At 48.1% G+C, this 27,426-nt stretch overlaps 1 protein-coding gene across 4 annotated transcripts in view; it reads left to right on the top strand.

Moving 5' to 3' along the window:
* The window catches only part of PCDH1 (protocadherin 1), a 139,377-nt gene that overhangs the window by 23,471 nt on the left and 88,480 nt on the right, over positions 1-27,426 (top strand). For all 4 annotated transcript variants that reach the window (XM_048515525.1, XM_048515524.1, XM_048515526.1 and 1 more), the window contains exon 3: positions 744-2,936. In XM_048515525.1, coding sequence (XP_048371482.1) covers positions 744-2,936 — 2,193 coding nt within the window. The remainder of the gene's footprint in view (positions 1-743; positions 2,937-27,426) is intronic.

Genomic DNA, 27,426 nt, shown 5'->3' with positions numbered 1-27,426 from the left:
ATACCTCTCAATGCCAGTTGCTGTTCAGCACACAAAGAAGGACCGTTGCCTTGATATCCTGCTTCTTGACATCTTGGAAGCATCTGAATGGTCACTGAACGGGCCAGAGGCTGACCACACTGGCTCATTCGGTCTCCGAAGAATAGAAAGTGTCTCTCTCTTGTCCGGTGGTGGATCAAATTCAGGAGAGGTGGTGGTAATTGGGTGTGTGTATGGGGGTGGGGGGACATATAGAAGAATGAATTAAAGTAATAGAAGCCCATGCCTTTCTGTTGTGCATGTTCATAGGCTGATACTCCTGAATTTGATCCAGAGGCGGAGCACTCACAGGGACCTGTGGGGGTCACATGTTCCCGGGCGCATGCCAGCTGGCCACGTGGGGGTGGAGAATCGCCCCCACACCCCTCCCTTCATCCCCGCCCTGCTAGGCTGCTCCTTCAGCCTCCACCGGCCGAAGGAGCAACGTGCCTGGGCCGCTTCGGGCACCCCTCAGCTCCACCCTGCCAGGCTGTTTGCAGCCTGGCGTGGCGGGGCCAAGGGGTGCCTGGCAGCGGCCCAGCCAAGTAAGTGGGGTGGGGGCAGTGCGGGGGACCCGGAGCAGGGTTTGCGTCGGGCACCATTTCCCCCCACACATACACCTCTGAATATGATATGATCAGGCTGTCACACAAGAGAATATGCAGTCATCCGATGAACATTATTCTCAGGAGTAACCTAGTCACCTTCTCGTTCTTTTGCTGCAGGTCAAGGCCAACGATTCTGACCAGGGGGCCAACGCTGAGATCGATTATTCCTTCCACCAGGCCTCAGATGTGGTTCGTCGGCTACTACGGCTAGACAGAGCCTCAGGACTGATCACCGTGCAGGGTCCAGTTGATCGCGAGGACATCAATGTGCTCAGGTTCTCAGTGATGGCAAAGGATAAGGGGGCCAACCCCAAAACAGCCCGTGCTCAGGTCGTGATCAGCATCAGGGACATGAACGACAACGCCCCGTCCATTGAAATCCGTGGCATAGGCTTGGTCACCCACCAGGATGGGATGGCCAATATATCAGAAGACGTTCCGGTGGAGACCCCAGTGGCTCTCGTACAAGTGTCCGACCGGGACGAGGGGGAAAACGCCGTGGTGACTTGCGTGGTGGCTGGCGACGTCCCCTTCCAGTTGCGGCAGGCCAGCGACACAGGCAGTGACAGCAAAAAGAAGTATTTCTTGCAGACCACCACACCGCTCGACTACGAGGCCGTGAAGGAGTACACCATTGAGATTGTGGCTGTAGACTCAGGCAACCCCCCCTTGTCCAGCACCAACTCCCTCAAGGTTCAGGTAGTAGATGTCAATGACAATGACCCCGTCTTCAGTCAAAGCTACACCGAGGTGGCATTTCCTGAAAACAACGCCCCGGACGATTTGGTCGTGGAAGTGAGCGCCACGGATGCAGACAGCGGCTCCAATGCTAACTTAGTGTACTCCCTAGATAAGGAGACTTCACCCCAAGGCATTTTCTCCATTGATCCCGAGTCCGGTGAGATCCGGGTAAAGACTGTTCTGGACCGGGAACTGCAAGAACGCTACGAATTCTTGGTGGTTGCCGCTGACAAGGGCAGTCCCGTCCGCAAAGGCACCGCCTCGGTCGCCATCAACGTTATGGACCGCAACGACAACGAGCCCAAATTTATGCTCAGTGGCTACAATTTCTCTGTCATGGAAAACATGCCCCCCTTGAGCCCCGTGGGCATGGTGACTGTCATTGATGCAGATAAAGGGGAGAATGCCCGCATTCATCTCTCCGTAGAACAGGACAATGGCGACTTTGTTATCCAGAACGGTTCCGGCACCATCCTCTCCAGCATATCCTTTGATCGGGAGCGGCAGAGTACTTACACCTTCAGGCTCAAAGCGGTGGATGGTGGTGACCCACCCAGATCTGCCTATGTCGGTGTGACCATCAATGTATTAGATGAGAACGATAACGCCCCGGTTATCATTTCTCCATCCAACGCCTCCTACAAGCACATTCTGCCCCACACGAGTCCCGGGCAGCAGGTCATGAGCATCGGGGCCGAAGACATTGACACTGGGGTCAACGCGGAGTTGCAATACAGCATCACCGGTGGAAACCCCTTTGAGCTGTTCAAGATTTCGCCCCACAGCGGAAACATCACCCTGGAGAAGGAGATTCTCCGCAAGCACCACGGACTTCACCGCTTAGTGGTTCGAGTCAACGACAAGGGCAAACCCTCTCGCCACGGCACGGCTCTGGTCCACTTCTACGTCAATGAGACGTTGGCCAACCGTACCTTGCTGGAGACCCTAGTGGGGCACAGCCTGGACACGCCCCTGGACATTGACATCGCCGGAGACCCGGAGTACGAGCGCAGCAAGCAGCGCAGCAACATCCTTTTTGGCGTGGTCGCCGGCATCGTCACGGTCACGCTGGTGATCGTGCTCGTCGTGCTGGTGCAGTATTGCCGCCAGAAGGAGGCGAAGAGCGGCTACCAAGCCGGCAAGAAGGAGACGAAGGATCTGTACGCTCCCAAGCAAGGCAGCAAAGGCAACAAAGCCAAGGGCAAGGTGAAGAAGAGCAAATCCCCCAAGCCGCCCAAACCTGCCGAGGACGAGGAAGAGACGGGCCTGCAGAAGTCCCTGAAGTTCAACCTGATGAACGACTCGGTCAGCGACAGCCCCCGCATCCACCTGCCCCTGAACTACCCTCCTGGCAGCCCGGACCTGGGCCGGCACTACCGCTCCAACTCGCCCCTGCCTTCCATCCAGCTCCAGCCCCAGTCGCCCTCCGCCTCCAAAAAGCACCAAGTGGTGCAGGACTTGCCGGCCGCCAACACCTTTGTGGGCACCGGGGACACCAACTCCACGGGCTCTGAGCAGTATTCAGACTACAGCTACCGCACCAACCCCCAGAAATACTCCAATAAGCAGGTAGGAGAGCTCGTGCTGTACCCTGCCGCCACTCCCTCCCGCCACGCCAGGGCCATATGGACAGAGGTGTGGGAGTGACTTGGACGTGGCCCGCTCTGCATGAATGGACCTCGGCCTCTTTGGCGCGAGGTCCTGGTGCGAGTCGCACCGCAGGACTGCTCGAGAAAGAGGGCCCGCCGGCCTGACGTGCAACTGTGGGGGAGGGTGAAGGGGGGGCAGGAACTTCCTGGATGCAGGAAAGCAAAGTGGCACCTGGGAAGGAGAGCCCAACCCGGCGCTTACCCAGGGAAGGGTGTGGCCTCTTGCCAGGCCAGGTGTTCTGGTGCTCTGGGCAGCTGAGTGTGTTGAATGCAGCTGCTCTTCGTTGCAATAAAAAGGGCTTGGAAGCCACGCTGCTGGGTGTTTGAGTGTGTCTCCCGGGCGCCATCTGCTCTGCCACTGAAATAGCTGAAACCCGGGCAAGAGGCAGCAGGGGTCGTCCCCATTCTGCTGCAGCAGCCTGACGTTGCTGGCACTGCAGTGCCTTCGGGGGGGCAGTGCATGAGGTGAAGTGGCAGGCTGCATGTGCCTCGGGGCGTTTTCTGCCGTTGCAGCTGAGCCAGTGCAGGGGGGGGGGGGCACCCGCTGTCTGAGGTGAGCATCGGCCAGGGCTTTCTGTGCATGCCTGGAGAGACCGTTGCAGAATGCCAAAGAAGTTGGGCGGAGCACATGCATGGCAGAGGTCACTGCTGCGGGGGTGCGACCTTTCCTCTCCCTTCCTCCCCTACTTGTAGTGGGCGGAGGGTGCAATTTCTGCTCTCAGAGGCTCTGAACCGGCTTGCACACTCGGGGACACGGTGGGAACGTTTGCGGGCCGGCTGTGGTGCTGCTGGAGGCTATGCTACTTTCACGTGTGTGTGTGTGCGTGCGTGCGTGCGTGCGTGCGTGCGTGTGTGTGCTTCAAGCTGGTCTGCTGTGGAGAGTTGTCTGGGGCGGGGGGACGACGACGACATGTGGCACCAGATCCGGGGTTGTGAGGCAAGGGGGCTGGCACCCTCTTGTTTTGTATCATTTCTTCTCCCTTCCCAAGTGTGTTTCGCACCCTGTTCAGGGAAAGGCGTTTGCCTGGTTGACTCCAATAAATGTTTTCACTGCTGGTCAGCATGTTGTTGTTGTTGTTGTTGTTGTTGTTGTGTGAATGACTGGCCTGTTGGGCCACAGCATGTGATGATGGGGAGAGGGAAGGAGCGGAAAGGGAGGGCCAGGGATTGGTTGACCGAAACTCTTCCATGCCGTTTCTGGAGGAGCAGGTGAGGTTGGGAGAAAGTCCACTTCTGTTGCCTTCAAACTTTTGATCTCACCTGGGTTAGGAAGTCCCCTCAGTTGCGGGGAGCTCCTCTGGTGCCCTGTCTCACCAATGAAAGTAGCACGGACTTCGAGAACCAGACAACAGAGGTGGAGGATTTTTAGGAAGATGAAGGACACGAAAGGAGCAGATTAAGAGTTCTCTTCTTCCTCGTATCAGATTTCTGTCATCCAAGGCAGAAGGTTCAGGATGGACCTTGGAAACTACGTCCTCTTACGATGCTTGGCTTGCATAACCCCACAGCTTCAAAGTCCACCATTCCCTACAACCTTCAGTGTGGCCAATTTTTTTTGGGGGGGGGAGGGGGGTTAGCCTGTGGGCAACGTTGCCAGCTGATGTTGGGAAATACTGGAGCATTTGGGGGGGGGTGGAGCTTCTGGAGGGAAGGATTTCCATGGGGTATACAATGCCATAGAGTTCACCTTCCAAACGGCCAGAGGTGGGATCCAGCAGGTTCTCACCGGTTCCCAAGAGTAGGTTACTAATCATTGGGGTGTGCCGAGAGGGGGTTACTAATTGGTGATTTTGCCACGTGATTTTTGCCTTAGTTACGCCCCTCCTCTCAGCAGTAGCGCGCAGAACTTGAAGCAGTCTAGCAGGAGGGGCACCGGCATGCGTGGCAGCTGCGCCTGCGTGCATTCGTTTCCCGGCCAAGGACCAGCGCAGCGGCTGCGTCCTTGCCACAGCCCCGCCCAGGAATGCCCCACCCCCTGAATGCCCGGCCACGCCCCCGTCGTGCCCCGCCCAGCCCCATTGGCGCTACGCCACAGTTTGAATCCCACCACCATGGGAATCTGTTACTAAAATTTTTGCATCCCATCATTGCAAACGGCCATTTTCTTCAGTGAACTGACCGCCTGTCAAGTGAAGCTCAATTGTAATACCAGGAGATCTCCAGCCATTACTGGAGTCTGTACAAGTTTGGCGCATGATTTAACCAACAATTTTTATCCATCAAAGCAATTCATATTGACACAATGAAGTTTGCGACAGTACGTAACACATTTTTACAGTTCTGTCAGACATACATCTAAACGTGAAACACGAGCTTATTTATGCTGTGTGTTGTCTCTTTAAATACTTTATCTTTCTGCTTGTTTTCTGTCCTGAAAGGAGCCGGTTTCTTTTTGTTTCGCTCAGTGTCTTATTCGAGGGTCTTGTAATCTCTGCTTATGGAAAACCAGCTCCTGTCAGGACACAAAACAAGCAAAAAGATATAGTATTTAAAGAGACAACGCAGAGCATACTTAGACTTGCGTCTAGATGTATGTGTACGCTGACTGTAAAAATGTATTACTTACTGTTGCAAATTTCATTATATCAACCTAAATGGCTTTGATGGATAAAAATTGATCGTTAAAACATGTGCCAAACTTGCACAACCTTACTAATGTAGTATATATGCATTTGGTTGCTCTCCTCCTATTTTTTACCTGGAGGCTGGCCATCATGAAAAAGGGGTTAAGATCATTCTTCGTCGACCCAAAGGCTGGGATGAAGGCTGAGTTTTGCATGAAGAAGAAGAAGGGTTTGGATTTATACCCCCACTCCCACCCTCACACCTCTCTTTCCTGTAAGGAGACTCAAAGGAGCTTACAATTTCCTTTCCCTCCCTCCCCCCACAACAAACACCCTGTGAGGTGGGTGGGGCTGAGAGAGCTCTGTAGAGCTGTGACTAGCCCAAGGTCACCCGGCTGGCGTTTGTTGGAGTACACAGGCTAATCTAGTTGTCCAGATAAGCCTCCACAGCTCAAGTGGCAGAGCGGGGAATCAAACCCGGTTCTCCAGGTTAGAGTGCACCTGCTGTTAACCTCTACACCACAGGTGTCAAACTTGTGGCCCTCCAGATGTTATGGACTACAGTTCCCATCACCCCCTGCCAGCATGATGATCAACTATTATGTAGAATAAATTTCCTGAGAGTTGTCTGAGTCTTGGACTGGCACCCCCATGGAGAGAACAGAAAGACCCTGTTTCCATTTCAAAAGGCTGGGCCTCCGTGCAAGGGTAGTGTTCTCCGATGCCGGATCGTCGTTCTTTTCTTAAGATAGTGCCCTCTCATTCTTTGCACAACTTTCTCAGCACATCCGGTTGTGGAACAGTGACCTGTTCTGCAGGACAGAGCTCCAGCAAATGGCTCACGCCTCTCAGAAAACCTGACGGGGACAACTGCAGGTTGGTTGCCCGAAAGCTTATCGGGCTGAACTTTGCTGTCTCCTTACGACTCATAAACGGTCTGGTTTCATCATCGTCTTCGCCTCCATTCAAAGTGCGACGTTGAGCGGGCGTATATGGCAAAAATCAAACATTGGTTTATTATTAACTCTCTGCAAATAAGACTTTCCCCTTATGACCTTCATAAGGCTAGCTGCTCAAAAACAGTAAAATATCACTGACGGGGAGCTCGAGTCTCTTTGGGAGGACAGCTCTGCCAGATTGCTGGATATTCGATACATGTGAGAGGGGACGGCCATGCTATGAGAGATGGGGCGATTCCGCACATGAGTAAAATAGGTTCGACCCAGTTCCCTGAGAAGGGTACTAACCTAGGTCAAAGCCATTGTTGTTCCCCACTGCAACCAGCTTGATCCCAGCTCAGAGGGCAGAAACATCCTGTCCCTCTTCGCCACTCCGTTCCGATTGGCTACTGTTCTATGGCCATGTTCCATCTACCCCCACACACGTTATAAAAAAAACTGCCACAGGAATGGAGGGACGAACGTGGAATTTTTTGATTGGCCGCTTACATTGGTACGCGGAAATTGTGCACCATTTGTGCGACCAGCCATCGTTTCGAACGCAAGAAAGAAGAGGGGGGAAATAATTAGGCACGATTTTCACCGCGGCGGTTCTCCAGCTGTACGCATGCCCGAAACACTCAGCTGTGATTGGCTGAATGGGGGACTCCTGGCACCAGAGATTCCGCACTTTACTGGAATCGAGCTGAGTTCGAGCGTGGTTCCCTGAAAAAGTAGTAGTTCCCAACTGGAGTCGGAAATTTGACAGTTACACGGGGCGAAGCTGGTACAAAACCACGTCGATCCCAGTGGTTGTGCGGAGCACTTAGGTTGAACACAGCTCGAACTTAGGTCGATAACGCAAGTGTGGAATCGGCCATGGTGTGTTTTGATTGTTTCCCAAGCCCAGATGTCTAGCAGTGAGTCACGCATTGCCCATATCATAAAGGAGGTACAGGCCCCCTGCTTTGCTAAGAGCAGAAACTGGAACCAGCAGGCCAATTCATATTCTGGCCGAACATAGTGGCTGTGGGCACAGACCACTGAAAAACAGCCACTGTGAGGCCTCAGCCACGAATGATGCACTTAGGTAGGCAGGAGAATAGGGGCTGGTTAGCCAACGTGATGTAGTGGTTAACAGCAGGTGGATTCTAGACTTGACGAACCAGGTTTGATTCCCCGCTTTTCCACATGAGTGCCAGAGGCTTATCTGGTGAACCAGATGTGTTTCCGCACTCCTATGTTCCTGCTGGGTGACCTTGGACTAGTCACAGTACTTTGGAATTCTCTCAGCCCCACCTACCTCGCAAGGTGTCTGTTGTGGGGAGAGGAAGGGAAAGGAGTTTGTAGGTCACCTTGAGTTTCCTTACAGGAGAGAAAGGTGGGATATAAATTCTCCTCCTCCTCCTCCTCCTCCTCCTCTCCCTTTGTGCACTCAGAAGTCCATCCAGCCCTCTTTGCGTTGCCATACCCTCTCTCAGCTGACTTTAAAAAGGACCTTTGGATGCCAAGAAAGGTATCTGAATTCTGTAGAAAAAAGCCAAGGGCCTCATATCGGCACTAGAAGTAGTTTGAGCCTTGGACAAGCGCCATTTTCAGCTCAGCATTCTGTCTGAAACGTGGCCGTGCTCATCTACCTTACAATGGTCTCGATTCTCCTTCCACCAAAGCAGGCAGCTATGCTTTGGGAGAGTAGCATGACTGCCACCACCTCCCCATTTATTGCCTGCATTCTGCAGCCATTGGCGGTAGTTTTTAACCATTCGGGGTGGGTGTTTTTTTTTAAAAAAAAGTTCCTTAGCAGTGGCGTAGAAGGTTAAGAGCTCGTGTATCTAATCTGGAGGAACCGGGTTTGATTCCCTGCTCTGCTGCATGAGCTGTGGAATCTTATCTGGGGAATTCAGATTAGCCGGTGCACTCCTACACACACCAGCTGGGTGACCTTGGGCTAGTCACAGTTCTTCTGAGCTCTCTCTCAACCCCACCTACCTCACAGGGTGTTTGTTGTGAGGGGGGAAGGGCAAGGAGATTGAGTCTTCTTTGAGTCTCCTACAGGAGAGAAAGGGGGGATATAAATCCAAAACTACTACTCCTCTTCCTCCTCCTCCTCCTCCTCCTCCTCCTCCTCCTCTTCCTCTTCTTCCTCCTCCTCCTCCTCCTCCTCCTTCTTTTTTTTCTTCTTCTTGGAAAACAAGGAGCATCTTGGTCTTCCTTTCAGCTCATCTGAGCCGCTGGCCGCTTCCACCGTCCCGTTCAATATGTCCACAGCCCTGTGGACCATTCTAAATACCAGCAGTTTATAGATGGCCACAGGCTGGCTGTTGTGGTTCCCTGACTTGTTATGATTGGAGTGAGAACCTGGATGTACTAAACAGATTAAAATAAACACCATATTGTATGAAGGGCAGTGGCAGCCATCGTGCTTATTCTAGGCCCTGTGCTAAGTGGTAGAAGAAGAGTTTGGATTTATATCCCACCTTTCTCTCCTGTAAGGAGACTCAAGGTGGCTTACAAGCTCCTTTCCCTTCCTCTCCCCACAACAGACACCTTGTGAGGTAGGTGGGGCTGAGAGAGTTCCGAAGAACTATGACTGGCCCAAGGTCACTCAGCAGGAATGTAGGCGTGCGGAAACACATCTGGTTCACCAGATAAACCTGAGCAGTGGAGGGGTGGAGAATCAAACCCGGTTCTCCAGATTAGAATCCACCTGCTCTTAACCACTACACCACACGGGGGGGGAGGGGGAGGGGAGGATTCCAGTGAGTGGAGGTGGGAGAGGGCATTTTCTTTTCCCGAGACTTACAAGCTGTCGTCTTTCAAAGTGATATCCTGCTATGTAGCAATGATGCCGTTCACTCCACGGGTAGAAGAAAGTGTTCTTTCAGTGCCCACCAGACTCCTTTAGCAGATGACGCTCCACTCTGAAATGCAATAGTTGTTCTGGGATGCATCTAGTAGTAATAAATCACTCTGAAATGGCACCGGAGGCTGCTGCCAAGGAGGGGGCGGGGAAGGCAAAATCAAGAGGGATGTGTATGGGTGCCGCCCAGTTTGCAACTGACTTATGCTGACCCCCACACGGGACTTTTAAAGGCATAGTATGAGAAGCAGAGGTGGTTTGCCACGGCCTTCTTTTGCAGAATGTCCCTTGGTAGTCTGCCACCCGGATACCTATTCTGCTTAGCTCCCAAGCACTGACAAAATCACAGACCATTCCTTATACCCAAGGCGGGGTCTGGAAGGTGCCATTTTGCCAGGAAAGATCTGTGGGATGCTGACGACATGGATACTGAACAGGAACCTCCTGCCGCTTGTCCACAATCCTCTGCTATAAGCAGAAGCGTAGTTTCACAACTGGCAAAATTCACCTCGTGGAATTGGAGCCAGTGTTTGCGCATTCTTGGTCAGGAGCCAGGAGACTTCGGTTCAAATACCCACACTGATGCGAAGTTCATTGGATGAGTTCGGGCCAGTTGTGCATACCCAGCCTAACCTACCTCACAGGGTTGTTGTGAGGGATGAAATGGGGAAGGGAGAGCCATGACTTCCTTGGAGCAAAGTTGTGTGTGTGTGTAATATGTTGAATAGACAGAATTGTCCCCATTATCAGATTCCAGCAGGACCCAGAGTCCCGGATCCCAGCCTCGAAGTATGATTTGCCTCTTTTTACCTGGCACACAGAGATGTTTTCTCAAAAACAGTTCTGTCCTGGGGCTAATGAAGGCTCCACTTTGGAAGGCTGATCTTTTTAATACTACTGCTTCCAAACAGTGTTGTTCACGCCTGTGGTACTGATTACAGCTCTTCCTTAATATTGGCCAGGATAGTTCCCTAGGATCTGATCATCATGAGAAGAAGAAGAGTTTGGATTTATATCCCCCCTTTCTCTCCTGCAGGAGACTCAAAGGGGCTTACAATCTCCTTGCCCTTCCTCCTCACAACAAACACCCTGTTAGGTAGGTGGGGCTGAGAGAGCTCCGAAAAGCTGTGACTAGCCCAAGGTCACCCAGCTGGCGTGTGTGGGAGTGCACGGGCTAATCTGAATTCCCCAGATAAGCCTCCACTGCTCAAGTGGGGAATCAAACCCGGTTCCTCCAGATTAGAGTGCACCTGCTCTTAACCACTACGCCACTGCTGCTCCTGCGATGTGCTGTGTTTGTACCCTCCCAAGGGAGCACGTTAACGTTTGCTGGAAAACCTGATTCAGAAATCTGCCTCCCCCATTTTGCCGTTGGGCAACTGCAGCGGACATCACAGGTTTTGGAGTCCACTGTTTCCAGGAGGTGAATGTATCGCAGAGCTGAGCTTGCAGCCACATTTGGGATTCTAACATGGTGGGTTGCGACAACAACGTGAGTGCCACAAATGGCAGCTGCAAGAGGCGGAGCCAGCCCACAGGTGATTGCCACGGCTTAATTCAGTAACATACTGCAGATCTTTGGGCTGGCAGACAATCACATCTTCAGTAGTCAATTGGAAGCCTTGCTGGGCAAAAGCTCTACCTGATCCCACCCAGCTCCTAAAAACTCTTGATGGGTATCACGTTTCCTGTGGGGACCACTTTGGGGACGCCTGTCATAGAGTATCTGATAATCTCCATTGATGACCTGCTTGTTTTGAGTACTGGAGAACCTGCCCATTTCCTCCCAGTTGTCCCTTCACAGCCATTGTTCTTTCCACAGTTTCTGTCACGGAAAGTAGATCATCACCTCCTGCATGTGAGCTCCCAAAGGCACCTGGTGGGCCACTGCGAGTAGCAGAGTGCTGGACTAGATGGACTCTGGTCTGATCCAGCAGGCTCGTTCTTATGTTCTTATAACTTCTAAAAAGTGGTGAACATTGAACTGTCCCTATGGTGGATCCTTACGTAGCACTCTGACCTAGGGAATGAGCCGTGATCTGGAAGGTTGCCGGTTCAAATCTCATCTTGGCCACAAAGTCACTAGGTGGCCTTCATTCTTGGCTCGCCACAAAGGCTATCGGGATTACAACAACATTTGTAAAATGCCGCAAATGCTAGGTAAATGTCTAGTAATCACTCTGTTTGCCCTTAGGCACAGCTCCAAACCAACCAAGTCTTATGCCTCATTGGAAGGCGGAGACGGCACACAAAAGAGAGAAGGCCCACATGGCCTTGCCACTCTGTGGCAAAATGAAGCACTTGTGATCCGGACAGCAAGAGCATCTACACACGGGGAGGGGGTGGGTGGGTACAGTTAGAGTTTGCTTTCCTAAGCCTTGGCAGAATCCAGCTTGTGCTGCAGGCCAGCAAGAAGTGAAGGGGGTTTGGTAGCTCTTCCATTCGCCTCCTCGGCACACCTGTATGCTGGCTTTTAAATGAGTTCTAGCAGCTGCTTATCAGATCGATCTCTGGAGCCAGAGCAACTCCCAAATCCTCCTATGCCTGGAAGGACCAAAGGAATAACAATGGTAACTTGGTAACTTGATTGGAATAACAATGGTAACTTTTCTAGATTCAATGTCTCGTGCACTGCATGAGTAGGAAGTTGTGGGTTCGTGGTGAAATCCATTGCTGGACCTTCTCACATATTTCCAGCATGGTTAACTGCTTGGCTGAGTTCCAACCTGAGTCTTTTCTTGCTTGCTTTGGCTCCTGCCAACAAGACACCTGCCATCTACCCTTTCTCCGGCAATATTAGCAGTGGCACTCTGCTTATTGGACAACACCCATCAGAGGAGCTGATATCTGCAGTGAAATGCCATAGTAACTACCCAACAACGTGTTCGAATTCCTGTCGACCGACTCTTGACAGGAACATAACTTTCCATATTTTTTGGCGATTGATGATGATCATACTTCATTTTGAAACAAGGACCAAACACCAGGAATTTTGTGCACCAGGCTATTAAGTTAATGTACTGCATTTTCATGCGCCTGAAATGCACAAATGCCCAACTAGCTGGTTCCTTGAACTTAAGTAACTACTGTCATGATCCTGGGTCCTGCCATATTTCTGTCTACTGGGTCCTGCCATATTTCCTGTCTACTGAATGCTTACTGCCATATCTCTGTCTACTGAATTCTTACTGTTTAAGCAGGCCTGGAGATGTTTCCCTGTACCAGTCTGCCCTTATCTCTGGAAACAAGTGGCGGAGGCTGCAGTGTTTTCATCTCAGTCCTGCCATATTTCCTGTCTACTGAATGCTTACTGCCATATCTCTGTCTACTGGATTCTTACTGTTTAAGCAGGCCTGGAGATGTTTCCCTGTACCAGTCTGCACTTATCTCTGGAGACGGGTGGCGGAGGCTGCAGTGTTTTCATCTCAGTTTTCTTCTGAGAACTCAGTCTTCAGTTCCTTCTCTCCGTAACGTTCCTCATTGCTGGATGCTCTGATATGCTTTACTTCCAGGGTTTCCTGGATTTATGTGTGACTGGAGAATTCTCTCTCAGGTCTACCGTGGCAATGCTGATAATGGCAAGATATCTCTGGTAAACGGTCAGTGAGGCTTCTGCAGACATCAGACTACAACTTCTTCTGTTGGAATGATGAAGGCTTCTTCGCACAAGAATATACCGTGTCAGATATTTTGACTTTGAAAACACTTCAGCTCCTCCTGGATAGTTGGAACCCTTAGAGACGTGCATAATTTTGGAATGGAAGGCAACTTACAAGACAGTTTTGACACCAATTCTTTTGAAGGAACATGAGTTCCCTTAGACATTGCAAAGGGGAGGTTATCCTGACTCAGCCAAAAATTGAACATGGGGCCCATATTTGGCTGGAAAAGAGGAAAGCCTCTCTTTTTTTGCCATCAAGTCACAGCGGACTTATGGTGATCCCGTAGGGTCTTCAGAGCAAGAGACATTCAGAGGGGAATTGCCATTCCCTGCCTCCATTTCACCACCCTGGTATTCCTTGCTCACCCCTTTCTGTCGGAATAGTACCAGAACAAGGGCACATAGCCAAATATCTTGAACTATTAACTGAATCCCAACAGAGATGGATTATTACAAGGGCCAGATGCAATACTTTTCCATCGGCCGTTACAAAGGGTCGCTACCTATCTATCCCTCTCCAGGATCGGGTCTGTCCACACTGTAAAAACCAAGTGGAGACTCTTGCTCACATTATACTCGACTGTCCGAGATATGTAGGCATTAGGAATTTCTCTCCTGGGCGGGTCTTAGACAAATCTGAAAGAGACTCTGACAACTCTGTTGTGGAGCTTTTGTTAAATAACACAGAGGCCATGCTCCTGGAAAAAGTAGCAAAATTTCTTTTACAAGTGACAGAATTTTCTAAGTAACGTCCAATGCTAGATACAGTTTATCTGTCTGTGTTTTGAATGTACTTTTGATTTGTACTTCAGAAATGTCTGTAATGCTCTGGAGCCTATTTTTAATATGCCTAATAAAGGTGGTTGTATTGTTGTATTCCTTGGAGGATTACCATCCAAAAAACTTGCCCACGTCAAGGCTGAGAGCATGTGACTGGCCCGAGGTCACCCACCAAGTTTCCATGGCAGAGTGAGGATCCGAACCGGAGATTCCCGGGTCTTAGTCCACCACCTTAACCACTACACCACAGGCTGTGAAGGCCCCTTACAGGGTACCTATCCTCCTGTGTGCCTCTTTAACACAGACATTTGAATGTTTACTTCTCTCATTTGTTTGCCACACCTTTTCACCTAATTCAAATCTCCTTATTTGCACCGTATAGACCTACCAGCAGACTGTCTAAATACACCTGCATGCTTGGTTTTGGAGACCACTGATTGGTTGAACTGTTTTTAAAAGACCTCAGAGTGGAAGGGTAGAGGCTGTTGCTTTTGGCTGCAGTTTAAACTAGGTGGTTCTGTGCCAAAAACGTGACTAAAAAGAGCTTTGCATTTGCCTCCAGTGTGAATATAGCACATGACTGTGATCCACCTGCCACAGTAACAACACAGTATGCAAACTTCTTCCTGGTTAAACCCATGGATTTCAGTGGATGGACACTGGAGCCATTGTGTTTAGGATTGCACCATCAAAGAGAGTGAACGGCTTGCATAAGGATGCAACGTGCACACTTCGTGCCTAATCTGTGTGTGGGAGGGGGTGGAGCATCTTGCAGGCCCCCACACGCAGTGTGCCAGTCATTTGTGCCCTCGTAGCTTCCAGGCTAGACTGCTGTCACGTGTGTTTATGTAGTTCATACATAGCTATGCATGTAGTTCATGTAGGTTATGCGTGTGTATATTCATGCTGTTCAGATGCTTCCTTGAGGAGTTCAAAAGCTTTCCTCCGATGGTTAGGCCTCATTAGGAGCACTGAATGCTCCACCCTCTGTGCTGGTGCCTGCTTAAGAACATAAGAACTAGCCTGCTGGATCAGACCAGAGTCCATCTAGTCCAGCACTCTGCTACTTGCAGTGGCCCACCAGGTGCCTTTGGGAGCTCACATGCAGGACGTGAAAGCAATGGCCTTCTGCTGCTGCTGCTGCTCCCGAGCACCTGGTCTGCTAAGGCATTTGCAATCTCAGATCAAGGAGGATCAAGATTGGTAGCCATAGATTGACTTCTCCATAAATCTGTCCAAGCCCCTTTTTAAAGTTATCCAGGTTATTTAGTCCTAATTCTTCCCCCCAGCATTTTCAATGAATGCCCCCTGGTTCTAGTATTGTGAGAATGCCTTTCTGGGCTCCATTCAGTCGTCTAGTGACAATGTAGAAAAGAAGAAGAAGAGTTTGGATTTATATCCCCCATTCTCTCCTGCCGGAGACTCAAAGGGGCTTACAACCTCCTTGCCCTTCCCCCCTCACAACAAGCACCCTGTGAGGTGGGTGGGGCTGAGAGAGCTCCGAGAAGCTGTGACTAGCCCAAGGTCACCCAGCTGGCGTGTGTGGGAGTGCACAGGCTAATCTGAATTCCCCAGATAAGCCTCCACAGCTCAAGCAGCAGAGCGGGGAATCAAACCTGGTTCCTCCAGATTAGAATGCACCTGCTCTTAACCACTACGCCACTGCTGCTCAAAGTTATACATGTACAATTGTTTTTTTAAAAAAATCTGCACTTGGTCACTCCGGCTTCTATTCCCCCAAAACCTGAATACTGTGAGTTGTATTGAGAAATACATCCCCAACCAAAAGTTCGTCTGTCTTTTAACATATAATATTCTGCACCCAGTTGCTAAAATTTATGACAGTTGGTAATCCAGACCTTGATCAATTTTCTTCAGCTTTACGAGCTGCCCCAAAACTTTAGGACCCAGACTTATTTTTCAACCTGCAGGGTTTTATGTTTTAATGACCATCAGTATAATTTTCAGTGCAATTCCATCTGTGGGTACTTAAATCCAGTTACTGAGGCCATCGAAAAGCAAGATAGATCTTTCCACGGAAAGACTAGACCAATCCAATCCAATCCAATCCAATCCAAAAACCTTTATTAGGCATAAACCAGAAGTACCATACATTCCAAGTACAAAAACAGGATCATTGTTATGTATCATGTAGAAGGAAAGACTAGACATTCTACAAAGTTAAGAAAAGCCCCAGGTTTCCAGTAAAACCTGGAATTTACAAAAACATGCAATTTCTTTTTTGGGGGGGGGAGGGTACATACTCCTAACATGATAAAAGAAGCATCTGTAGCTGTAAGAAACAGATGCCCTTCGTGGCCATTGTCAGGCAACCACAACAGTATTTCTTTCTGTCAGGAAAAGGCAGAAAGAGAGGCCCCTTCCGCACACGCAAAACAATACGTTTTCAAACCACTTTCACAACTGTTTGCAAGTAGATTTTGCTATTCAGCACAGCTTCAAAGAGCACTGAAAGCAGTTTGAAAGTGCATTATCCTCATGTCAGCCCTTTGGAGTTAGGTCAAAACTCCTTGGAATCAGCCGCTTGGCTGAGGACTTTTAGATTCTGGCTGCGAATTCATTTTCTCTCGGACTGTAATTCCCTGGTCCACTGTCTGCTCTCTGACACCCATTCCAACCCCTGGTTTTCCATAATTGAAGAAAAAATTGCCTCTATTGGACTATCAGTGGATTCACTTTGCCCTTTGTCCTATTCAGAAGCCTATAGGAAATTAAAAGGTCAACTATTGGATAGAGAGTTCTCTACCCTAATCACCGCAGCCAAGAAAACGTGCTCCCCCCTGTATTTTTCTCTCCCATTTGAACGGGGCCACTTGGCATACTACCTGTATTGCTTAATAAACCCTGTTCAAAGGAGAGCCATAATGCTCGCCAGGTTTAATGTTATGCCTTCTGCCTTGTTACATGGCAGATTTAATAAGCAAGAACAGGCTAAAAGATTGTGCCCGTGTAACGATGGCTCAGTTGAATCTCTGGCCCACCAATTACTTCACTGTCTCAGATTCAAGGAAATCAGATCCAAGTATGTGAATCTCACTCCTTTACATTTACCCGATCTCCTCGATTTAATTAGATTACACTACTTGTTGGACAACCCTGATCCTTCTCTCTGTATGATAGTGGCAGACTTTCTTCTGGAAATTACTAAATGCCAGTAGATTTCCTTCGTCCTAACATGTATATCCTGTATTGTATATGCTTTTTAATCTGTTTTTATTATTGTTGTACTGCTGTCTATGCCAATAAAGGCTTGCTTCCCTGCATTATTCTGCATGTGCGGAATGAGCCAGAGTGCAAGACCCTTTTCTAAGGTTCTTTTGGTCTTTGAGGCCAGACTTATTAGGGCCAGGCCCAACAGGAGCCACTGGGCATGAATCACCTAGGACTGGCTGCTTGCTACTGTTCAGCAGTAGCCATCCCACAAAACCCAATGTGGTAGAGTGGTTAGAGTTTCAGACGAGGATCTAGGTCACCCAGGTTCAAACCCCCATTCTGCTGTGGAAACTCACTGTGTGATGTGAGAGTCACTCTGTCTCTGCCTAGCCTACTTCACAGGGTTGTGGTGAGGATAAAATGGAGAAGAGAATGATGTAAACCCCTTTGAGTCCCCTATTGGAGAGAATAGTGTTAATATAAATGAAGAAAATAAATAATAAATATTGCTGAAGATGGAGGGGCCAGTTTAAAGGCAGGTTGCTTGTTGAGTGGGAAAAAAACAAGGAAGAAGGGAGAGGTGGGGAAGAGGAAGAGTTAGTTCAGAGCTAAGTTGCCCCCAAGGTCAGACATAGATAGAGATAGAGCCCACAGGACAACAGAAACAATCCCATTTCCCATGAGACCAAAGTGTCAGGGGGAAGTCTAGTTATCTACTCGGCTTGTGAAGCCATAAAGCAAAGATCAAGGAAAGGGCGTCTCAGATTGGCAGTGATAACATTGAAAAGGCTGGTTACATATATCTTGTAGCAATTACATTGAGCTAGGAATGCGTATCAATCAACAAGATACAATCCCTCGGACACTGGGCAAAAGCCCTACCTGACCCACCCACTTCCTAAAAACACTTGAGGGATGCCTGTAAAGCTGGCAGTGGGCATCTTGTGCCCACAGGCACCGCACTGGAAACCCATGCAGTAGAGGCAGTGACAGGAAAGACTGACTCACCAAACCATCTTAAGGGGCAATCAAAAGAGTGAGTCAGTGTTCCCACTAGTATTTCTGTGCTCAGTGTCTCCGCTTTCCTGCGTTTGTTGTGTTGCTTTCTTGGTCTGGAAGGTCTTTGTTGATTGCAGAAACAAGGGGGTCCCGCTGACTTGCGTTCTGCTCTCTTTCTGGGGCTGCCCCTGAATCCATGCCCAGGGGCAAATCTCCTGCTTATGTTGTCAGAATGGCCAGTACTGTTCACAAGGGCCAATAGAGGCAGGGGCCTTTCAATGAGATACAGCTAGGTTTGCCAGATCTAGGTTTTGGGGGCGGAGCTTGAGGATGATGGTGTTTGGGAGGGGCGGGGCTGGTGTATACTGCCATTCAGTCTGTCTTCCAAATCAGCTATTCTCTCTCTCTCTTTTTGTAAGCAATTTTTTATTTGTACTTCAAAATCTTTGCAAAATCCAAAAAAACCCACACAGTTAAAAATTCACAAAATTATAAATTACTTATTCCATAAAGACTCCCAGTTTCTTCTGCACCAAACACCAACCCTTAAGCCCACAAACAGTATTTAGAATTTGGTCATTAAACATAAAAAAAAAAATCTTTAGCATCATTACTGATTTTTAAAATCTCATTTTTCTCGATCGGTTCTTATTGTAACATTCTTTAAACTTCAAAACCATTAGTCGTCAATTTATTTTTTTTTCCTGTTTTGTCTAAATATTCTAGCAAGAGGCTTTCAGTTATCCATAAACTTGATTAGGTTCTTTCCTTTGAGTGACAAAGTGTGTTCGGCCATTTCTGCCAACTCTTTACCCGCCATTCCTCAATTGTAAGTATAGCTGGAATGTTCCATTTTTGTATATTTGGTAGAAGAAGAAGAAGAGTTTGGATTTATATCCCCCCCTTTCTCTCCTGCAGGAGACTCAAAGGGACTTACCATCTCCTTTCCCTTCCCCCCTCACAACAAACACCCTGTGAGGTGGGTGGAGCTGAGAGAGCTCCAAAAAGCTGTGACTAGCCTAAGGTCACCCAGCTCAGGCGGCAGAGCGGGGAATCAAACCCGGTTCCTTCAGATTAGAATGCACCTGCTCTTAACCTCCTACGCCACTGCTGCTCCTGGTGTTTTTGTAGCTGCCATCATATATTAAATTAAAGTCCTATGTTATCCCAAAGTGGTCATTTTCTCCAGGTGAACTGATCTCTCCCACCTGCAGATTAGTTGTCACAGCAAGAAAACTCTAGCCATCACCTGGAGGTTGGCGACACGGGAGGCGGCCCATTGCCCGGAGACAGGCAGGCAAACACATGAATGGCAGAGCTGGGACAGTTGGGAAGGAACGGTGAGGATGAAGAACCGTAGAGATTTCTCTCTTGGGCCCCTTCCGCACTTGCAGAATAAGGCACTTTCAATCCACTTTCAAGGCACTTTGCAGCTGGATTTTGCTATGCAGAATTGCAAAATCCATTTTCAAACCATTGTGAAAGTGGATTGAAAGTGCATTATTCTGCGTGTGCGGAAGGAGCCGTAGCTACATGCACAGGTCACGCCAAGCTCTTTTTCAGCTAATTTGCTGTCCTCTTGCTTCACACTTTGCCCCTGCCTTTCCTTCTCATGGAGAGTGCAATTAAGGATTCCTTGGCCCCTTCCACACATGCAGAATAATGCACTTTCAATCCACTTTCACAATTGTTTGCGAGTGGATCTTGCTATTCCGCACAGCTGCGAAGTGCACTGAAAGTAGATTGGAAGTGCATTATTCTGCGGGTGTGGAAGAGGCCCTTGTTTGAAGCAAACCCTGGTTTTATTACGTACAAATGCCGGTGCCCAGGCGAATGGGAGTTCGTTTGCTCTTCACAAGCCAGCACTCTAGGTGGGAACCCATCGGGGTGGGGGGTGAGGACACAGTTGCTGGGATTTGAACTTGAGCGAGGGAGAATCAAAGAGGTTGCAGCTGGAAATGTGTTTCCGATTGAAGCAAATGGAAACCAAACTCCATGCAATAACTAAACGCATACTTTTAATAGAAGTCAGAAGGAGTACGAACCAAGCGTTTCAAAACAATAGCGAACTCCTAAGAGGGGTGTGTGGGTATAGTATGCCATTTCTCTTACCTTGCATAGTTTATTCAACTTTTGTTAATCACGGGCAGTTCCAAGGGGATGCAAGAAACTGCGCCCACAATCCCTACTGATCCTTTTGGACTCCTCCCCGGCGGCTGGCTAGAACCTTGTTCTTTTTAAAAGCGACACGAGAGATTCGGAACCTCATTCCGGCTTTTTCTGGGCCGCAGTCATGCCCATAAATCTGATAGAGGCCTGGAGTGCCTCAGTACCGGGAGAGCACTCCCCTCCCATGCGGTTTCACTGCGATTCTTCTTATCGACTGAGAGGCCTCTTTTAAAGATGCCGTCTCTGCCTGAATGTCAAGACTGCAGTGGCACACCGAGGCGTTTGGCCGCTTCCCAGATTGGAGAGGTTCTTTTTTTGGAGATGTCCCAAAGCTGGAGCCTGCATGTTTTCTGATAAGTTTTTTTTTTTTTGAAGACTGGTTTTTGGTGACCAGGTGTAGGAGGGAACGACAAATGGATTTTTCTCTATTCCAAGCCCTTGGAATCAAAGGTGCTGTAAGTGCAGATGCAAACGTCTCTCTAACCTACGTGGCAATGCAATATATCTGTTGCCAGGTTAGTCAGATGATCAACCTGCGTTTTAGCAAGGCATGCTAAATAATTGAGAGGCAAAGGATGTTGTAACATATAATGCGTGTAGACTGGAGGCAGTTTCCCAAAGAAGGGAGGAGGCTTGAGTTCAAACCTGACTCTCAAGGCGCACGACTCCCACCTGTTTTCTAGATGGGGTTTGTTTATTTATTTTATTTATTAATTAAATTCATAGGCCGCCTCATCCCCGAAGGGCTCGAGGCGGCTCACAACATGGCTGTTTCCAACAGCAATGTAATACAGCATAAAAACTGAGCCCATTAAAACACAACAGCAGTTAATAACAATACATAGATTAAAACAACAAAATTGTGTAAAACATACACACACCGGCGCCCGATCTAAAAGGCCAAAAAGGTTGCCAACTTCTAGTTCGTGACTGGAGGTCTCCCACTGTTACAGAGGATAGAGATCAGTTTCCCTCGAGGAAATGGAACAGGGAAACCACAGCAAAGTTCAAACAAAAGACAAATGTACAAATGAAACCAGAGGCTTACCTGTTGGAACTTATGGACAGATCTCTGGAAAGAAAAAACACGGAACTTTGTTTTATGTAGGAAAGCAGCAACAAGAATACTCTATGCACAGAAATGGAAAAGGCTATCTATACCTACCCCTGAAGAATAGTGGGTAAGGATATCAGAATTGGCAGAGATGGTCAAACACACTTTATTATTTAAAGAAAAGAACTGTTTGGACTACTGAAAATCCTTTATTTGGACAAAACAAACATTAAATTGATTATTAGTGGCCTTGGAGGTTAGAGTTGGTTTTCATACCCTGCTTTTCTCTCCTGTAAGGAGTCTCAATCTCCTTCCCTTCCTCTCCCCACAACAGACACCTTGTGAGGCAGGTGGGGCTGAGAGAGTTCTGAGAGAACTGTGCCTGGCCCACAGTCACCCAGCAGGTATAGGAGCGGGGAAGGGGACAGTTTTAAGATAAACATCATCACTGAGAATTAATTTTTAGCATAGTCGTTATGAGACTAAAAGTCCCACCCAATGGGGGGGGGGGGATCTGTTCAGGCATTTACCCCAGCGGAGGGGTGATTTCCCCGGCATGCAGCTGCCAGACCCACCCTCCCTCCTGTGCTGGAACGTGATGCAGGACACTGCGCCAGCGCCCTTTTCGGCTCCATTTAGGCCCATAGAGATTTCTTGGCAGCTGAGCCTTTTTTTAACTTTTCAAGCCTCTTCACGCCAACAGGAAGCCTCTTTGGGGGCCCAGCTCTTGGATGGGGCTGCTCAGCCCAACTCATCATGGTCCCCGGTTGAATCCTGCCTTACCTGTGAACTTATGCAAGTGTCCTTAAGTAGGCCAATCTCTGCCAGCATCATTCACCATCCAGAGGGCCAGAGGCGTATCTAGGGAAAACGGATCCCAGTGCAAAATCTGAGTTCCCTCCCACCTCCGGTATGGGCAGCCGCCCTCAACCACCATGACCAAACAACTTTTTTTTGCACCAGGTCATCTCAAAGTCGCCATCACATTATAGAACACGCCCCAATTCACAAATCTGAACACAACAGAAATAAAACACACACAACAGAAATAAAAACTGTTGGCAACATTTTCTGCCCCCCTCCCACGTGACTAAATGGCCACAGCCCAGGGACATCTGACCCCGTATGTTCCCCTGGGCTCCTTTGCAGGGTTGGTATAAGGACTACAACAAGGTCATATATGTGAAGGGACGTGAACTCTCTGACAATTCAGTGTGAATACAAAGTGTAACAACAATAACTAAGATCTAGAAAGAACCTCACACTGGCCCTTTCCACGTAAATCCCCTAAAATCCCACAAATTCTGCATAAATCCCCTAAAACATTTTCAGTCTCCCCCCTATTATTATTATTATTATTATTATTATTATTATTATTATTATTATTATTATTATTATTATTATTATTATTATTATTATTATTATTATTATTATTATTATTATTATTACACAATAAATAAATAAATAAAACAAATAAATAAATAAACAAATAAATAAATAAACAAAGAAATAAATAAATACACATAATAATAATAATAATAATAATAATAATAATAATAATAATGCCCCAATTCACAAATCTGAACACAACAGAAATAAAACACACACAACAGAAATTCTGTTCTCTGTTGAATGGATACTTCAATGCTATATAGCCTTGGTCCGCATGTTATACTCCTGGTCTACCTGATGCTTCGAAAATTATTATTAACAATAACAACAACAAAACAACAACAACAACAACAACAACAACAACAACAATAATAATAATAATAATAATAATAATAATAATAATAATAATAATAATAGACCGCTCTACCCCCGAAGGGCTCAGGGCGGTTCACAAAACAATCAACATTTGAATACAACAAATAGTTTCAGTTAAAACAATAAATAAATTGAACATTAAAACACTAGCAGCAGTGATCTTCCACAATTAAAATAAGTAGATGATGTCCGGCATTAACCCCCCGAGTTAATGGATTACAGCAATGCAGGTCTGTACTCACCTCCTCGAAACCATACATGGCTGCCACTATGTGATTTATTTTTTTTTGTTCTCTGTTGAATGGATACTTCAATGCTATATAGCCTTGGTCCGCATGTTATACTCCTGGTCTACCTGATGCTTCGAAAATTGGCCCTCAAAAAATAAAAGAACAAACAGAGAAATGCTGCAAATAAACCGGGGTGGGGGTGGTGGTGGAGTAAGCTCAGAAAGTTGCACCAAGGAGTACGTTCCAGGAAGCAGAGAAGCATTGGAAACATAGTCAATAGATCACACAGCAACTGGAAACATTTTCAAAACGTTTCAGCCACAGAATCATTTAAAAAGGGGGATTCATTTGAAACGTTTTGAGACTGGAAACAAAACGTTTGGGGTGAAAACAATTTCCATGGAGGAAACGTTGTGTTTCCTGCCTTGAAAACGTTTTAAAAGGGTTTTGTGGGAAGGGCCAGTCTTTGCTTGCAAGCACAGAAGACATTGTGGCCTTTTCTTCTGACCTGTTTTTGCTTTGGAAGATGGAATCTTCTCTTTGACCCACTGGCTCCATCTTGTGGTGGGTTGCAGGCTGTACTTGTGCAGTTGGGTCCCTGTCTGTCCCCTGAGTTCTCGCGGACTTTTATTTCTTTTGATCGGAGTCCTCCAGCGTAGTAGGGTGCTGAGCTGCGGGGCCATCCATTTCCCCTGGCTTTCACTGTTTTCAGCCTCAATCAAGGGCATGCTTGCTTGAAGCTCATAATACTCTTCTGTCTCTTCCTTACATAAAGATGGGGGCAGGCAGTTCCCTTTACGGCAACCTGTGTTCTTTTAGTGGGGCAAATGGAAGAGCCGTTCCCATTGGGCGAGAAACCTGTCTGTCTCCCTCTCAGCCACTGTTAATAGGACTGCCCATGGCAAACCTCCCATCTGGTATTTCTGGCTCTGACTGAGCATTCTCCTGTATGGTGTAGCATAGCCAAGATTCTCAGCACCTCAGTTTGGAATCCTTGTTTAAGGATCGGGGCCCTTGAGGAAGCGTAGACCCCTCTGCTGATCATCCACCTCCGACCCTTGCCAACACCAACCAATCATCTGCCTACTGGGGGGAGTGGGGTTGAGTTATCTGAGACTGCCAGTGGTCCCAACTGCCTGCCTGCTAAGCTAGAAGGGGGTAATCACATTGGAGCACAGGTGTCCAACTCTGGCATTTCAGATGTTCATGGATTACAATTCCCATCAGCCCCTGCTGGCATGGCCAAGTTTCACGGAGTCCCAACCAGCCGTGGACTTGCGTGGGGTTCTCCGCTCTTTCAGGAAGGACGCAAATCCCGCCCCCTCAGCACCCACCACAATTTCCCACCTTTCTTTTTCTGTGAGGACGGAAGGGCCTGTTTTTCAAAAGCAGAGAAATGGCTGCAAGTTTCCCTTCTGTTTCATGGCTATTGGCTTGAGGTCAGCTTTAAACAGAAAACGAGAGGGAAGGACTGTCTTGGGAGGACAGAACAAAGGGAGGTGAAGAAAGCTACAAGAGAAACGCACACGACGCTTAAGAGGTAGGGTTGCCAATTCTGTGAGGGGAAATTCCTGGAGATTAGGGAGTGGAAACTGGGGAGGTGGGTGACTGACAAGAGGAGGGACCTCAGCAGGGGGGAGGGGGCATGATGCCAGACACTTTACCTGCCTGATCCAGGCGTCCTGATCTAGTCTGGAGATCAGTTGTAATTCCAGGAGATGACTCGTTTATTTATCTATTTTCTTTGCTTATGTCTCCTCTTCCTCCCCGGGAAAACCGAAAGCAGCCTCCGATGTTTTCCTCTCCTTCATCTTACCCTCACAACAACTCTGTGAGGTAGGGCTGATAGGGAGTGACTGGCCCAAGATCATCCCAGCTGGTTTTCACAGCAGAACGGGGATTTGAACCTGGATCTCCCAGTTGCTAGTCTGACACTCTGACCATTATGCCACGTTGGCTCTCGGATCTGCAGGTGTAACCTCTATCTGTGGGTTCTGTGGGGCAGAACTTGGAATGAGTTTGCAACAACAAATTTTAAAAACAAAATGGTTTACTTTCTTAACATATAACATCAACATTTAACATCACACTTCAAGGTCCTGTTCAGGTTGCATTTTCAAGTCCTTATATTTACAGTCTACTGCCAAGTCCAGTTCTTCTTTGCAAGTGGGTTGGCTCCTGAAGACTCCAAGGGCTTGATGAACAGGATTCAACATGATGAAGGTTTCCAGGAGAACTCTCACCTATTACAAACATTAAAAAAACCCCTGAAACAATAAACTGCAACATTTACAACATAGCAAAATTAAACAACTACCTTCCCAGTTGTTCCCAACAATATTGCAGTTACCTTAACAAGGTGTTAAGGGCTTATACAACCAAGGTCCAAGTCTGGTAGCCTTGTCTCCTCCAACTACATGAGGTCTGCTGCAGCCTCTTGCTGCTTTGAATCTCCACCCCTTACTGGGTCAACCCATTCTGAGCATGGGGGTTACACAGGCCCACCTGGAGGCTGGGAACCCTGGGGCTTTGTGTTTCCTATTAACCTTGCTAGGACCCAGAGACAGACCTGTTAAGTGGAACCTTGATTGGTTGATGCTGTTTCTGACCAGTTCAAGGGGTGGGTGCGTACCTTGAAAACCCTCCCTGACCTGAGACCCACAGTCTTGAAGAATCACCTCTCCTTGGTGTCATGGTTAAGAGCAGCTGGACTCCAATCTGGAGAACCGGGTTTGATTCCCCACTTTGCCACGTGACCACTGGACTCTAATCTGGTGAACTGGGTTTGTTTCCCCACTTCGCCACGTGACCACTGGACTCTAATCTGGTGAACTGGGTTTGTTTCCCCACTGCTCCACATGAAACCAGCTGGGTGACCTTGGGCTAGAGCACAGGTGTCAAACTCGGGGCCCTCCAGGTATTCATGAACTACAATTTCCCATCAGCCCTTTCCAGGATAGCCAATGCTGATGCTGGGAGGGACTGATGGGAATTGTAGTTCATGAACATCTGGAGGGCCAATGTTCATGCTGGGAGGGACTGATGGGAATTGTAGTTCATATAGCCAATGCTCATGCTGGGAGGGACTGATGGGAATTGTAGTTCATATAGCCAATGCTCATGCTGGGAGGGACTGATGGGAATTGTAGTTCATATAGCCAATGCTCATGCTGGGAGGGACTGATGGGAATTGTAGTTCATATAGCCAATGCTCATGCTGGGAGGGACTGATGGGAATTGTAGTTCATGAACATCTGGAGGGCCGCGAGTTTGACACCCCTGGGCCAGAGGAAGAGAAAGGAATGTGGATGCTGACTTGAGTCTCCTTACAAGAGAGAAAGGGGTTTATAAATCCAAACTCTTCTTTTTCTTCCATGCATGGTCTTCTGGAGAAGCTCCCAGCAAGGCCAAAGATTCCGCTCGGGCCTGAGTCAGATGCAGGCACACACTTAAGAAACCCTGGGCATTTCATTAGCTGTCCTACACCAGATCATTTGAGTTCTAGCCCAAAGCAGAAACACTCTGGGTTCATTCTGGGCACGGGACATGAGAATCTCTGTGTCCTTTTCCAAGCCTTTTTATTAAAGCATAAATATTGAGTTCAGAACGCAGGCTAAATCCACAGAGCATTTATATTATCCATCTGTCCATCATGCTTACATAGATAATTAAAGAAGAGCAATTATAGAGTCCAGTTTCTTACCTGAGGCAGGAAGCCCCTTTTGAGAAGAAGCACTCAAGTCAATACAACTTCCCATATTGACAGGATTTTAGAGTCATCCCCCAACAATAGCTAACAATCCCGCCTGATTAGGGAGCGCAGCATTGGCTAACTCATTACCTCACAACTTCAAATACCGTACAAGGCTATCTATTCTTTAAATATCTTAGAATATATAGAGGGCGGGGGAGAGAGAGACAGAGACTATATGTACATATAGCTCGTTCTTGATCGTTTTTATCTTCACAAAGTCTGTTTGGAAATCATTACAAGTTTCTCACGCATGTGACTAGCTTCTTGCCTTCAACCAAAACTCTCAACCTCGAACCGTGTGAAGCTGGACATTCTTGCAATTCTCAGACACTTCTGCTCCGAGGCCTAAACAAATTATTGCTGTTGTTCACGGGTTAGACAGCTTCTAATCTGCACAAGGTCATAGATTATTACCACTTTGTGTTGTTCTTACTGCCGTTCAAGGCCGTTCTGTTCTGGG

The sequence above is a fragment of the Sphaerodactylus townsendi genome, linkage group LG14 (assembly GCF_021028975.2).
Source record: "Sphaerodactylus townsendi isolate TG3544 linkage group LG14, MPM_Stown_v2.3, whole genome shotgun sequence".
NCBI lineage: Eukaryota > Metazoa > Chordata > Lepidosauria > Squamata > Sphaerodactylidae > Sphaerodactylus > Sphaerodactylus townsendi.
This window is presented reverse-complemented; position numbering and strand designations above follow the sequence as displayed.